General features: G+C 36.5%; 1 protein-coding gene across 1 annotated transcript; it reads right to left on the bottom strand.

Annotated features, from left to right (window-relative positions):
- Window positions 1–231: 231 nt before the first annotated feature.
- LOC141596451 (E3 ubiquitin-protein ligase BRE1-like 2) lies at window positions 232–14258 on the bottom strand. Its single transcript, XM_074416622.1, has 19 exons — window positions 13375–14258; window positions 9155–9316; window positions 8985–9072; window positions 8660–8878; window positions 8207–8383; window positions 7779–7972; window positions 7595–7678; window positions 7312–7431; window positions 6796–6982; window positions 6467–6627; window positions 6154–6225; window positions 5829–5905; window positions 5248–5442; window positions 2656–2728; window positions 2434–2520; window positions 1971–2108; window positions 1265–1467; window positions 847–1009; window positions 232–512 (listed from the first exon to the last, which is right to left on the bottom strand). The coding sequence occupies exons 1-19, from the start codon at window positions 13480–13482 to the stop codon at window positions 381–383; spliced, it is 2640 nt and encodes an 879-aa protein (XP_074272723.1). The 5' UTR covers window positions 13483–14258; the 3' UTR covers window positions 232–380.
- Between the last annotated feature and the right edge of the window lie 1076 nt (window positions 14259–15334).

The raw sequence follows: 15334 nt of genomic DNA, 5'->3' as shown, positions 1-15334 counted from the left end.
TAAACCATATAATCAGTCCATCTTGCTTCAGACCGCCTTATTTCAGACCGTAATAAGACCTCTCACAAGTGAGAAGCACATGGGTGGTGGGACACCCCCATGTGCTTTCCCACTCACACCCTAAATGGGTTTTTTGTGAGAGGAAATGGTATCCGTCTGACCATTTCAGACGGATATGGCGGTCTGAAATAAGAATTTGTGTATAACAAAAGACCATGTTCTATATAAAGGTTTTATTAAGTCTAATCTGATCGTTTTATTAATCGGAGGAAAAAGATGTCGAATTTTTTAGGAGCAATTTATCTATATCGCCATGTTCTATGTAAAGGTTTATTTGAGAAACAAAGAACAAATGGAGGGCCATGAGATGACCACCTTATTCATATTTTCACAAATCGAACATCGTTCTGCCCAAACGCAGTTCCACAGGCAGGGCACTTCCTATGCCGAATTTCCAGGTTTCTTTGAATACACTCGTTGCAGAACAGATGGTAGCACTTCACTATGACAACCTGCAAACCAAATGGAGAAAGGCAAGAACTTAATTGACATGGTTTCACACTTGAAAGTTGAAACCGTCTAATACAAGACTCATTTCAGAAAACTGACAACTAGTGGATGTGGCAGGTAGACGAGGATATGCGGTTCAATTTTTAGTAATTCCTAGGTTACTTGGGCCGTGATTCCGTGATACAAATGAAAGACGGCTATTTTGTGGAAAAAAAGAGAGGGGGGGTGGCGTAAAATGAAGGGCTGGAAAACACGGCCAAAGTGAAATATTAAGGTAATATAGGTAAGTTCTATTTTAGTAGAGTTGTAGAGAGTGATGAAGGACATTAAACTTGCCTCTTTCGGTCGGTCAAAGCAGACACCACATTTAAGTATTGACTTGCATTCCTTAATTTCATCTTGGAGTCTCTGGACTGCAGCATCCCCAGTTTCTTCAATTAAATCAGCCACCTTGTTGTTCCACTCTTTGAGCTCCGCCTCAATCCTCTTTCGGTCATTTCTGATCTCACATAACAAATATAAATTCTCTTAGAAGGCAAATACACTTGTTCAAAAAGAAAACGAAAGCTTAGGTCATTAATGGTAGATCAGTACAATACGAGCGAATATATAGGTCCAAGACCCACCAGCCAAAGAATGAAGTATTTGGAAATGGCCTTAATCAATTTCTTTCATCTCTCAAATCAAGAGTATGAATAGAGAGAGCTTTAAAAGACCAAGATGTACGCATAAGGCAAGATCACATAGCTATTACCTTTCCATCTCTAGCTCCTTCTGGATTTCAGCCGTCTTTCTTTGGATCTGCTCATATTCCTTTTCAGAAGAAGCAGTGGCGGACTTCAGCCACTTCAATTCCTTTTCAGCATCCACTAATTCCCATTTAGCGGTCTCTAGGCTCAAAAGTAGGTGTCTGTCCTGCTGACAAGTGTTCAGTGCTTCGAGCATAATCGATTTCATCTGAAAAACAAGTAGTCTGATCAGTTCCAACATAACAATGCCTTAATGGCGCCAGCCAATGCAGTTAAGAGGGTTGAATGTAGTTTTTAAACATGGGCAGTGGCGGATCTCGACAAAAAAAATTAAGGGAGGCCGGGCTTATCCTTGACAAAAAAAATAAGGACAGACCGGCTTCAATCTGATTAAACAGTTACAATTACTGCAAGACATAAAACTTAGGACCTGCCTAGCCCTTTCAAGGTCGTCCATTAAACGCATCGTAAAATGCATGAACACTCGACTACTTCACGAATCACAATAGAAGAATATAGAGTTGACAGTTACCAAGCCAGTTTGCTTATTCAATCATATTCAAAACAATCAAAAGCCGGAGAACAGTGAAACTGTGGCTCATTTGGAGTGCAAACAATTATTTTCCAAGTAATACTGGGGATATAATATCAGCACGTTATTCCGTAAAAGAAAATTTAACATAAGAACATAAGACAATTATGGTGATATACCTGCTCTTCACTCTCTGAAATCCTAGCCCTGAGAGTTTCGACCGATGTATTTACTTGTTGATATTGCATGGCTAGGGCCTGCTTCTCAGACAGAAGTGTACTTACAGCTTGTTTTGTCTTCACACTTTCAGACACGAGCTAAAACATAAAAACACACCATTGTTAGTTGACAACGCATTGAACTTCATTAACTAAAGTGGTGATGAAGTCCATGGCAACTGAAAAGGCCAATGCTATAGCAAAAAATAACAGGATTCACAACTAAATTGCTACCACGAAACATCTGTCCTAATATACCAAAACCGCAGCTAAGCTAGCTCGTAAGGTTGAGTGATGGGCCTCATACTTGAGTTCAAAAACCATCAATTACAGAACTGTCCTCGCGGCTCCATTTACACGCATTAAAAACCGGAAAAAAAAAACAATTATATCAACATTACTAGTTTTGAGATTAGACATCAACCTTAATATTGTAGTCATCCCTCTCTGTCATCTGCTGCAATAGATGCTGATTCTGTGTCTGCATGTCTTCATATGCTTGACCAATGGTCTGAACAACGAAAAAACAGTCAGCATAGAGGACGGGAATTCCCAACAAAAGTAAACTTGTCAGTGAAGCTACACCATGAACTGTCAAAAAAGGCAATTTTTTATTGAAACATCAAGAAAGGAATGGCATGTAAACCTCTATTTCAGAAATATAGGCTTCTGCCTCTGCATCTTTTATTTTGATTGCTTCTGACAGTTCAAGAACGTCCCTGTGGACAGAAAAGTAGTGATAAATTAGATCATATACATACAAATTTACGTAACTATTTTTTATTGCTATTATGCTGCGAGTCCATTTTTTCACAGCTGAAACTCTGAAAAAGTAATTAGTAACATCTAAACAATTTGGGATTTAATGGCTTTTTTCTCCATCAATCTATTGATCAGTCTAAGAAAATCATACTTGCAGTACTGTCTTGTAAACTAAATGAATTTAATTACTTTGCTTTGTCAAGGATGGAGAGTGATGCAGACTATAAGAATAGAAAGAACAAATGTCAGAACAGTTGCATTGGTAAGCTATCCTTATAAGTCTTCCTTGTGACGGGTATATCCGTCACAAGCTTGCGACAGGTCAAATACTACCCACATGGGTAGATAAGACAAAACAGAATGCTACTCCCTAGGCAATTTGCTTTTGTCTTATCTCCCCATTTGGGTAATATTTGACCCGTCGCAAGCTTGCGACGGATATGCCCATCACAAATGAGAATTTGTGCCTTATAAAAGTTTTTGTTCTCCATTGAAAAACTTTGTAAATTCCAGTATGCTTTTCAGCCCTCTACTATACCTATTGGTATTTTTAAACAGGATGGAAGATATTGTGCATTTCCGCTGTACTACAGATAGCCCGTGTGGATCTTAGAAGAATGGACTATGTGAGTTTTTAGTGCTCAGACTATCTGAGTGAGCTGTTGAGATCTATGATTGAGCTTTAACAACTTCAAAATGGTATGATGCTTTTGAAATCACACTGTTGTACATCTCAGTGTGGAGGAAAATAAAAATGTCTATCTTCAGTCTTTTTGGGGAAAAAAAAAAAAAAAAAAAACTAAAAATTCTACTAATGCTTAAAAAGCAGGTGGTGGTGGTCCAGATTTTAACGGGAACATTATATTTGCTCTTGCAAGGAAACATGTTAGGTACGCCTAGAGCTATTGAAAGTTTACCCGACTCAAGGAACCTGACCCGAAGTGACCAAAACCTGACCGTATGCAAGTATATAACCCCAAAACTAAGTGAACCGTAACGTAACCTGCCCAACTGAAGTCAAACAACAAGCACCCAATTCGTTCTAACCTAGCCAACGCTAAAACAGAGCTGAGAAGGTTCATGATCGATACAACTCAACCCGATAGAACGATAGCGTAATACGTAGCTTAATAATGATGCAAATAAGATCAAATTGACATTTATCATGATTGTTTTATTGCAACAAAAAAAAAATACAACTAAAATGGCTTTTAACATGAAATTATCTTTTCAATATTGAAAGGGTTTTTTTGTCAAAAACCACCTTATATTTAAGGGTATTTGTAGAAATACTACCTTATATTATTTTTTTGGTTTCAACTATCTTGTTTTCTTTATTTTTGGCCAATAACTACCTATGCTGAGAATCTGACGAAATTTGATCAGTTTAGCGACATTAACGTATCTCACATGACTGTAAATATCAGATAACAATTACCAATGACAACCAAACTGTAATTTAACTTTAGACAAGCAAAAGTTATGTTTACACTTTACATATATCAATAACAACTACAAATATTCACTAAAGTTAAGTGTAAGTATATAATGACTTCCTGAAATCGAGTCTACACAAGATTAAACAAGAAAAGACTCTTGTGAGATAGGTTAATGCCGAAAAATTGAACAAATAAGTATAGAATCTTGGCATAGGTAGTCATTAACAAAAAATAAAGAAAATAAAGGTAATTAAAAACAAAACAAAATTAATATAAGGTAGTATTTTTTACAAATACCCTTAAATATAAGGTAGTTTTTGACAAAAAAAAAAAAAAAACCATATTGAAAATATAAGAGAAAATATATGGTGATAGCATGACTCGATAACAACTAGACCTGGCAACGGGTCAACCGGATCGGGTTCGGATTGGGTCAGTTTGAACCGGGTCACTTTGGGTTTGCAATCAATCGGGTCAGGTTGGTTCGGGTCAGCTATTTTCAAGTTATTCAGGATAATGGACTGTGTGCAACAATAAACATTCAGGTCGGGCTGATTTGGATTGCGGGTCACGATCGGATCCTCAATCCGGGTGTCGGGTCGGGTCGTATTTGTCAGATCTGACCCTACATGAGCCTGATCGATCCAAACCCAATATTGACGCGACAAAACCCGAACTTGATACAGTCTGACATGCTTTAACCTGACCCTTAACCGACCACAGTCCGATTGCCACCACTGCGTATGTCTAGCCCCTCCTAATCCGTTTGGAGTGGAAGCCTATTCCCTGGGGTAATGAAGACAAATCATGCTGAATTGCTGAGATGGTGGAAGTTATGCCTATTTAAGGACAGCAACTATTTACTCATCTTAAGTTATTTCATGTAACAACTCTATTTGTGGGGCTACTTGATACAAAAATCAGAATGAATTGTGTAATGAATTAGAACTTAGAAATCCTTGAGATTATCCTACTATTTCCAAAGAAATAATAGAAAGAAACTATGAGCCAGATGATGAATCTATTCCAGTTAATACCTTTCAGTAGCATCAAGTTTGACCCATAAGTCGACTATTTCATCCTCCGCAGCAGATAAACGTAATTGGTAAGCAGCCTCTGCTTCATTAGCAGCTTTCAGCCTTAGCTCCAAATTATGTTCATCAAGAGCTTGTTTCAATTGCTCCGCTTGCATAATCCCCCTTCTTTCCGATTCTTGGATTTCCAACAAGCTTCTGAAATTGCGAAACCCTTGATTAAACATAAAAAAAACGTCAACTATACAAAATGCAATACACCTGCTTGGTGAATAAATGGTCAAGATTCCCCTTGACCTCCATACACGAAAACAGTGTTGCACAAAGCAACAAGACAATGTGGATATACTGAACCTCTAATGGAGTACTCTGGACATTTAATCAAGTAAATTTCCGCTTAGCTAAATCATAAACCTCAAACCCTCAAAGTGCAAGCTATATGATCTATGCAAAATCCAGTAAGAAAATTTTAGTATCCCATAACCAACACATAAAAACCAGTCTCACATTATCATAAAGCCATCTACATGTGGTTGGGCAACATTTACAGCAAGTCGTAAGTTGTAGAGTCTTCAGTAACGTACCTATTGTCATAACTTCCCTGTCCTAGCATATCCACAAAGATTTGCAACTCAAACTTCTCCTTCTGCAACGTCTCAATCTGCAATAGTCATATTAATAAGATAACAAAACAAAAGCCACCCATTAAATCAGACACAACTTTTATTAGCCTACTTTAAAGTTCTTTGTTTGATACTTCCTCTCTTCAAAACGGAACACCCCCGGGCCACCTCTTTTGTGAGAGGGATTTTGAATTTATGGGATGCTCGAATTTAAAGAGATGGGGAATAAAACAACTAAGCAAAAAGACAATTGACAGAATACTTTCGCAATATAGAGAGGATGTACCGAGTTTTTAAGAGATTTGATTTCAATCAACTGTCGGGCACATTTATCTCTCAAGGACTCCACTTCAGCAGTCTACCAGCAACAAAAAAATGTCAACATCTAATACAAAAACGATATCGAATAATAGTTAAAAAATCTGTTACCACCAACACATGTTTGCATGAAAATCAAAGCACAAATAGCTAACGAGGATACTTTGTAACTAATCCAGCCATAGTTTCAATTTTTCAGAAGTACCAAGGAGCAAAGCACCATAAGAACATCAGCTAGACAGCTACTGGGAATTCTCTAATAAACCTAAGCCAAACAATACCTTCTCACTCAATAATGCTTTATGAGAAACTGTTTCTTCACGTAAAGCCAGGGACTCTTGAGCAATATCTTTCCAACGATTTAACTGAGCCTCCACCATTCCCATTTCTTTCGATAGAGCAGAGGCCATCACATTGAACTCGGCTTTAATGTCCTTTCTCCCTGAACAACACTCAAAACTTAGAGACAATGCCATATGTAGATTAATCATTATTCAAATAGCGCATTATGACAGATAAATGATTTGGATTAGCGCCACCGGGTGGTACTAAACTTGAGTTTATGTACTGTCTCACATTAAATCCGTCAAGGCGTCAATCAATTACTTACCTGAATCTTGAACAGCTTCTTCCATTTTAGCTTCAAGTTCATTCTTTTCAGTTACAGTCTTCTGAAGCTGAGCCTCTAGTTCCTCTACTCTTTTCTCAGCATTGACAACGGCAGCTTTTGTAGAATCTGATGATTCCACTTTCAGATCCAGTTCTTTCTCTCTTCTCATGAGATACGACCTTTCTGCCTGAAACAAAACATTTTAGAGCATTGTCAGTAAACACAAAGACTCCATTTTTCGCTTGGGAATTTGATGGAATCAAACAAAACGATTTACTAAACTGTTTGCACTTCTAGAGTTAAGTAGCAAAACAATTGATGCAAATCGTGACAATTTTCATCCAAGATCACCTAGAGGCTGGAAAAGAATATTTGAGTTCAACAGAACAATAAGGCTACGTACATCCGTCCTCCTTTACCTCACCATGGACGGAAGCCTTTAAAGGCATTGGGGTAATGTTCTTGAAGAAAATAGAACAAGATATATATTCTTAGACATCGAGAAAGCAGCATCACCTGCAGAGACTCTGACAAAGTTTTGTACCGAGAGAGTTCAGCTTTCCAATGGTGGAGCTGATCATTCAATAAATTATACATTCGAGAGTTGCAGACATATCTGTCGTCCTTCATTTCATTCTGCGACAGCAATATTAAAAATAGTGAGAAAGTAACAAAATAAGGAGTCTTCACAAGTTAAATATGTACACCATCTCTAAACATTTCTCATTGCCTCCCAAGAATATGTGAGTCAAATGAATTTACAGATGAAAATAATTATTTTATGAATATGGTGGCAGACCTCCAGATTTTCCAGTTGTTTTATCAGGACTGCATTGTCTTCCCGTGCTTCATCAAGCTCTGTAAGACGTTCGTCTGCCAATATCTGAATTACCGTACAAAATGAAATGAGGAACTTCAGAACGAATTATGAAAATTTAACCTGCTTTTTATTTAACTGGGATAGATTACAGACAGATAAGTACCTCGGCTTCGTGAATTGAGTCTTTTAGTTCCTGCAAATTCATTGCCCTATCTGGTAGCTTTACCGGAGATAAGTTGCCATTTACCACCTCAGTAGGTGGGCTGTAAACCCCAGATGCTATGTTTTTCTGCATTCTCAGATTTACAAGCTTCCTTCTGCTTTCTTCAAGTTCAGCCATGCTTTCTTCAAGCTCACCTTTTCACATTACAACAGAGGAAGTGGGTGGAGAGTGTAAGAAAAATAGACAATCAAGTTTCCCTATAAAACTAACTCAAGCATTTAAAAAGGTCGGAAATACAAATAGCAAATACTACTACTACAAAAAGAAACGGCAAACAATGATGCATCTCAAATTATCAATTAGACAGCAAGAACCCTCCCTAAGCATCATGCGCAGAAACCAAGAAAGAGAAAAGGTGTTCAGCTGACCAGCAAGACGTTTGATCTCTGCTTGATCGAGAGATTGGTTCTGTATGTAAGTTTGAATTCTTTCAGCATAATCCTGCTGCTTCTGATTGAGAGCATTCATCGCGTTATGAAGATTGTTTCTTTCCTCTGTCCACATATCTTTATACTTGTTGAATAGGATTTCAGCATTGACTCCATCTAAAATTGAAAATAACTAATAGAGTCAGTGCTTGAATTTATAAATGTATTCCCCTGTTTCACAATGTTTTCTCATTTGACCTTTAGTGGTCTAAGAAGTGGCATTTCACCTTATCTTTTTGCATTTATATATCTTCTTATTGTTGAAGATACAATCTAATCAAATATGTCTAAAATAAATGTAGATATACTAGTATCACTTTATAATAAATAAAACAGTAAAGCTTACAAGATAAATAAATAAGAAAAAGAAAAATTCAAGTTCAACGAAGTGACCTTGTCGATGCAATTCCTCAGAAATGCTGTTTAGTTTTGTTATCTGATCCTTAATTATATTTTCAAGGGTTGTCATTGACTCCAAAGTAGAATCACGTCGTCGGTCAAGGGCTTCCTCAACAAATTTCACACGATCATCTCCTGTGCTGTCCATAACAGTATCAACTTTCAGAAGCCTCTGAAGAAATACATCTTCTGCAGAACATGACGGGTCTGAACCTAAAATATTTTGCAAATCAATGTTTATCCAAGTACATAAGAGTTTAAACATGATCCCTACTCATATTTCAAAAAACCACATGAGATAAGGGACAAGAAAACTGACCATGAGAAGAATCAATAGCATCTAAAAGTTGTAGAGCCTCTTGGCCTCCACCGGCTCTTATCGCGAGTATAACTAACCAACTATCAATCTGCATCACTAGGCCATACTATATCATCAAAAGAAGCATAGAAAGGATAAAATAGAAATGGAAAAAATTCTCAGTGATTAACCTCGTCCCACAAACGGGTCACTGAAATCAGCTTCTCATCATAAGAAGCCTGCCTGTCTTTCAGTTCTTGAAGCTTAGCTTCGAGATCGTGCAACTCTTGCTTTTGCATTTCTAGCTGTTGTACAAGACTTTGATTCTGGTATTGAAGGACAGCTGCGTCAACCTGCAGATAATAAAATAGCGTTAATAACACTTATCAGAATCATTTGCAACCCCTCCTCTCACCCGCAAGAGGGGGGAAAAAAAAAATAATAAATAAAAGCCATTTTATACAAGATTCACTGTAGCATATAATACTTTATGAACCACACATTCGGTGTACAATGGTTTTATGAGAGAAAGCATGAAAATACATTACAGTTCCCAAATCAACGTCATGTACCCAGAAGGCAACCTGGAATAGAAAATGCGTAATATACCTGTCATGTCAACAAAACTAACTGATCTAACATAGATAATTTAAACACACTAAAAGATATGATCAATGAATAGTTCGACTAAAATTGAGCATTGAATTGATTGATAAACATTGGTATGTTTTCAATGCTCGAGAGAGATCCTCAAATTAAATTTCAAGTTAAACCTTTCCGAACAAATCAGATTCAATTCTACAACTTTAGATCCACAGTCAGAAGCAAATTGACTTCACATGTTTGATTCTACAGAACATTCATCCAGCAAGATTTTGAACACTTTGCACAAAGTACGACATATTATATTGCATTAGATTACCAAAAACACTGTAACAGTGAAAAGATAAGAAAAATACCCCTGGCTTTCGTAAGCGATTATAGTTTCCAGAAAGGTATGTGAAACATTCGATATAGGGCAAACTGAACTTCACGAATATTGGCCACTTATAAACAAAGCAGATTATGAAGAAAAAAAAAAAAGAGGAACGGCGAGAAAGAAAGATGAAGGTGGTAGCTTAAATAGGTTTTGAATGAAATCCCAAGTGATAGACTTCCATTTTAGTTACTACATATTGGACTGTCAAGAAAATGACTTGGACTACGCCTCTGACGGTCTGATCCAAATTTTTGGTTTTTGAAAATTAACTTTAGTAGCATTAGGATATACCGAACAAAATTTAAGTGGCGAATTAGATATGACAGTCCAATATGTAGTCCAATATGTAATAACTAAAATGGAAGTCTATCCCTTAGGATTTCATTCATGACCTATTTCATCTACCACCTTCACTTTTCTTTCTCGCAGTTCCTCTTTTTTTTTTTCACGACCTGCTTTGTTTATGAGAGGGCAATATCCGTGAAGTTCACTTGGCCCTGTATCGAATGTTTCACATACCTTTCTGTAAACTCTAATCGCTTACGAAAGCCAGAGATATTCTTCTTATTTTTTCAGTGTTACAGTCTTTTGGTAATCTAATGCAATATAATATGTGGTACTTTGTGCAAAGTGTTCAAAATCTTGCTGGATGAATGTTCTGTAGAATCAAGTTTCAAAAAGTGAGAAACATGTGAAATCAATTTGCTTTTGCTTCTGAGTGCTGTGGATCTAAAGTTGTAGAATTGAATCTGATTTGTTCGGAAAGGTTTAACTTGAAATTTAATTTGAGGATCTCTCTCGAGCATTGAAAACATACGAGTGTTTATCAATCAATTCAATGCTCAATTTTAGTCGAACTATTCATAGATCATATCTTTTAGTGTGTTTAATTTGACCTATTTCATCTACCACCTTCACTTTTCTTACTTGCAGTTACTCTTTTTTTTTTTCATAACTACAAAAGCTAGGGGTATTCTTCTTATCTTTTCATTGTTAATCAGTTTTTCTGGTGATCTAATCTCTGGTAATTTGTGCAAAGTGCTCTAACTCTATGGTGGATGAATGTTCTGTAGAATCAAGTTTCAGAAAGTGAGGAACATGTGAAATCAGTTTTTGTGCTCTGGATCAATGTTATGGCTTCGGAAATAACAGGTGGCAGAGTTCCACTTCAAATAGCAGACATAGATAGGAACAGACACGAGGGGACAAACACAGGTACAACCACTACATTTTCCTAAGCATAAGATTGATAGCGACTTTACAAGAGATTTTACAACCATTAATTAATCATTGCAAGTCAGTTTCATCTTACGGGTGTGCAAACGCCCCATTGACAAACAAGATATGTTGCCTAACTAAACAGAATCCAGTGCCGATCCTATCCAAACTTCATATTTCTACAACTATTCCACATCCCACCCAAAAGTTCTAGACTTCAAATAGCAACATTTCCCATCAAAATCATTTAGAATATTTGCACATTCTATTCAGCCATAATCCCCTACGAACATGGTAATAAATAGCGGTACGAGTCACAACAGTGGTAAGGATTGCTATGGTAACGTGACACTGACAATGACAGTTTATTGCGGCTTGATTTGTATCGACCAGCCCAGTCATATCAGTCGCATATACCTAACATTAGACCTCACGATTGAAATATTTGTTCTGTTACCAATTATATTTCTTGTTCGACTCAAACCAGTTTTCAAACATCAGAATTATTTCATCTCCATCCCAGGATTCACTAAACTCCATGGGAACAACATGTCGTTAGTAACCCAAAAGAAAGGTGCTCGCTATAATGTTATGCTGCACGATCTAAAGAAACTCAAGAGAGATAGATGCAATGTACAAGCCAGGCGATGGGAGGTTCAAGTTGTCAACCCCATCAGCTCGTACAATGCGTTGATTTACTTCATTATTGAATTAGGCGATAAGATATTATATGTGCCGAACAGTACAACTCAGGGGTACCATTACATTAAAGGGACTCGTCTCCCCAAAGGATCAGTCCCCTTGTATTAGGGGTTCGGGAACGGCCACTTGTTCGACAAGTACAAGGTATTCATTTTGAGGTGGTGGGTAACAAGGAAGCCTTTCGCACAAATATTTACCCAGAGAGAACCAGTGGAGACGCGTTGAATGTCAATTCTGATCATGAGATGAGCAAGTTCATGGCTAAGACTTAAGAAGACCAAGGGAAACTCTTTTATCAGAAACGAACTTGGTTCTCTTCCTGTTCTGCAAGGTCAATCTATATGTTATAGGATAGAGGGCATACTTGATCCTTAAAACCATTTGACCTTCGATCTGACAAGGGAATTGTTTGACACTGTACCCCTTCTAAATCCAGACACAAAAACCAATGGCCGTATCTGTAATAATATTTTTATGTCAACTTAGGCAATGTTTGCGTGTCTGTTTGGTGTAGAACGAGTTCAGATGTGAATGACTTAAAGGTAAGAGGTTATATATGAAGGTTTGGATGCTGGAGGGTTGTGCCAGTGACTATTTGAAAGTCTGATGCTCAAAGGTACAGGGTTATAGAGGTGCGTGGGCAGCCGATGGCCATTTATTGGTTATTTTCTATAGCTACTTTAGATATCAGCGGAGTTAAGTTTACATTGTGTATCTACCGATATTCAATACCATACATACAAATATACAACCACCTGACAAAATCCTACCTTTTTAGGATATAATTATCGAGTTAGAGAAAACAAACAAGTAGCTTTTCACCTTACAAGAAATTTAAAGACTCTGTACTAAACTTCTGTTCGGAAAATCTTCTCCTTTTTCTCTATTCACATAAAACTGCCATTGGCCGTTAATTCAGCCTAAACTAAGACCCAAACACGATACTGACATGAACTTCCATAATAAGAGCTCTCAATTTATATTCATTCCGTTTTCATTTCGTTTACGCAAAATGTCCATATAAACATTGCTAAACAATCAACTAACCCTACTCAAATATTTATTAAATTACTACAACAACAACAACAACAATAATCCCGGAAAAATCCTGCTAAAGAGGAAATCCTACAGTCCAGGACTTCATGCCAAACTTACAAGCACAACAATTTTTCAAACACAAATGGAATTAATTCCACACTTTTAGATTTCACTCGGCTTCGAATCCGGCTAAATCATTTATTCAAAAACATTCAAGTGCAACAAAATTCATCTAAACAAACAAACATTAATACCAACAACAACTCATTAAATAAAGGGGTATGGGGAGTCCAATTATACTTCATCCATTCCTATTAATTCTATACATTTTCCAAAATCATCCTCACATATTTCAAAAAATGTATACAATTCATTGGAACGAAGGCACACATCAAATTACTTAAATCAAAAATGGAATAATACAACCAAATTCAAAAGATGATAAATACACAAAAATAAATATATAATTGATACCGCTTTATTATCAGGAGAAAGGGTAGAATTGCGCGCCATTTGTGATGAAATTTGAGCGCCCAAATGAGGTCTTTTCTTATCTGGTCCTTCTGATTCTGAATTTTCCATCACTTAATCTCCTCCTCCTCCTTCACCATTACCCAATTTCTCTCCTTAAACCCTAACCCTAAAACCCTAAATCCCAAATAATAAAATTCCCCCCAAAAAAATCCCCAAAAAGTAAACTTTTTGATAATTTCAGATACCCAGATGGATAAAACAGTGAAATTTTTATCTGGGTATTGAAAAAAGTTGAAAACTTTGATACAGAAATAATGAAATTCAATTGTTTTTCAGTGAGAACTGCAGAAATTTAATTTTAATCAATAGAAATAAGGGTTTGATTGATTTGGGGGTTTGTTAAAAGTATCCGTGGAAGAGGGAAAAGAGAAAAAAAAAAAAAGTTGAGGAATTTTATGTGAAACGGAGACTGAAACTGAAAACTGAAACTGCAGATGTTTTTTTTTTTTTTTGTTGCAGTTGCAAATGTCAGCTGTCAAAATTAGCAGCAGAAAGAATCACACCTGTGTATGTAAGTGTGTCATATACACTACTAATTTATAGTGTGAGAAATTAGGTTGACTTCTTTGTTAGAATAGGAGTCTCAACAACTAAACACCCTGGTAGGTGGGGTGATGGTAGATGATGTCATCACGGACGAGTTTTTGGGTAAGACGGTTGTAAAAAGAGGTTAAGTTGTCGGAGTTTCTCATTGCGACGATAGGAGCTTTTTATATGTGAACTTGTGAAGTGTGGAAAACTGAGAGTAGTTTTGTGATTGATTGGAGTGCTTTATTTAGAAGTGTAGAATAGTTCGTTGTGTGTTTCAGTGTTTGTTGTGTAGTAATTGACGATGGAACGAGTTAGTTGAGAGTTATTTTTGAAGATTGAACTATATTTGGCGGGTTTGTAGTCAATTGTATGATTGTGGTGATCGTGAAATTCTGTTGTATTATTGAACTTATAACGAGATTCTAAATTTGTCGGTGTTTTGGAATCGTCTGGTTTCCTTAAGGTTGATGCTAATTTGAATTATAGGTGTTACTTAATAACGGTATTTTGAATTTTGATTACTATTTATGCGATTATCGTTTCTTTGTCAAGGTCAAGTGCTCATATACGCGGTAGGGAAAGTCAGTGTTTAACTGTTTCTACATATTACACGTTTGAACTAAAAGTTGATTACCGTTGTTACTGTGCCGACTTCCCTTCTTTCTTTTTCACCTTAGTAATTGTGGTCACACTCATTTCAAAGTTGTTTCACCACCGTATGAAGATTGTTATCTAGCATTGTGCTTAAGTGCAAAACGTCCATTTTCTTATATCTTATATAACTATGGAGTATTAATTTTTCTTACGGCAAAGATCTTAGTTGCTTTCGTGTGCACCTTCATCGACACCGAAGTTGCAAATATTTTATATCGGAAGAGTTACTTGTTAAGAAGTCATATTTTAATACTCCCTCATATTCACAATAAACTTCCTCTTTCATTTTGACACAAAAATTAAGGAAACACACTACCTCACCATATAATTAAATTTGGACCACACAAATAGACTATCACACGATACAATTAAATTTAGACCACACAAACACTTACCAAAAAAGGAAATAAGGAAGTTATGGTGAATAGACGAAAAAAAATAAGGAAGTTTATTGTGAATAGGAGGGAGTATGAAGGTAATGCAAATTGGTAATAAGTCTTATAACTTCACTACCATCCTTTTATGTTATTAAACGCATTTCTTGTTACTGTTTCATTAATCATTACCAGTCGTATCAATTCCTACGTTCAAGTTATTGAGCTACTCTAAATCATTTCTCTATCGACTTGACATTATCACCTTTATTCATTGTTGCATAACATTTGCAAAATCATTGCAACATAATACGGAGTATAAAAGATCTCTTTGACACTTA

Source organism: Silene latifolia, chromosome 8, assembly GCF_048544455.1.
Source record: "Silene latifolia isolate original U9 population chromosome 8, ASM4854445v1, whole genome shotgun sequence".
In the NCBI taxonomy this organism is placed as follows: domain Eukaryota; kingdom Viridiplantae; phylum Streptophyta; class Magnoliopsida; order Caryophyllales; family Caryophyllaceae; genus Silene; species Silene latifolia.
This window is presented reverse-complemented; position numbering and strand designations above follow the sequence as displayed.

What these genes read in the sequence shown, in the direction of transcription:
- LOC141596451 (XM_074416622.1), bottom strand. Translation starts at nt 13,482, where the DNA reads ATGGAAAATTCAGAATCAGAAGGACCAGATAAGAAAAGACCTCATTTG. An exon ending in TTTCTCCTGATAATAAAGCG is followed by an intron (nt 9,317 to 13,374) that starts GTATCAATTATA and finishes TATTATCTGCAG; the next exon opens with GTTGACGCAGCTGTCCTTCA. An exon ending in AGAAGCTGTTCAAGATTCAG is followed by an intron (nt 6,628 to 6,795) that starts GTAAGTAATTGA and finishes AGTGTTGTTCAG; the next exon opens with GGAGAAAGGACATTAAAGCC.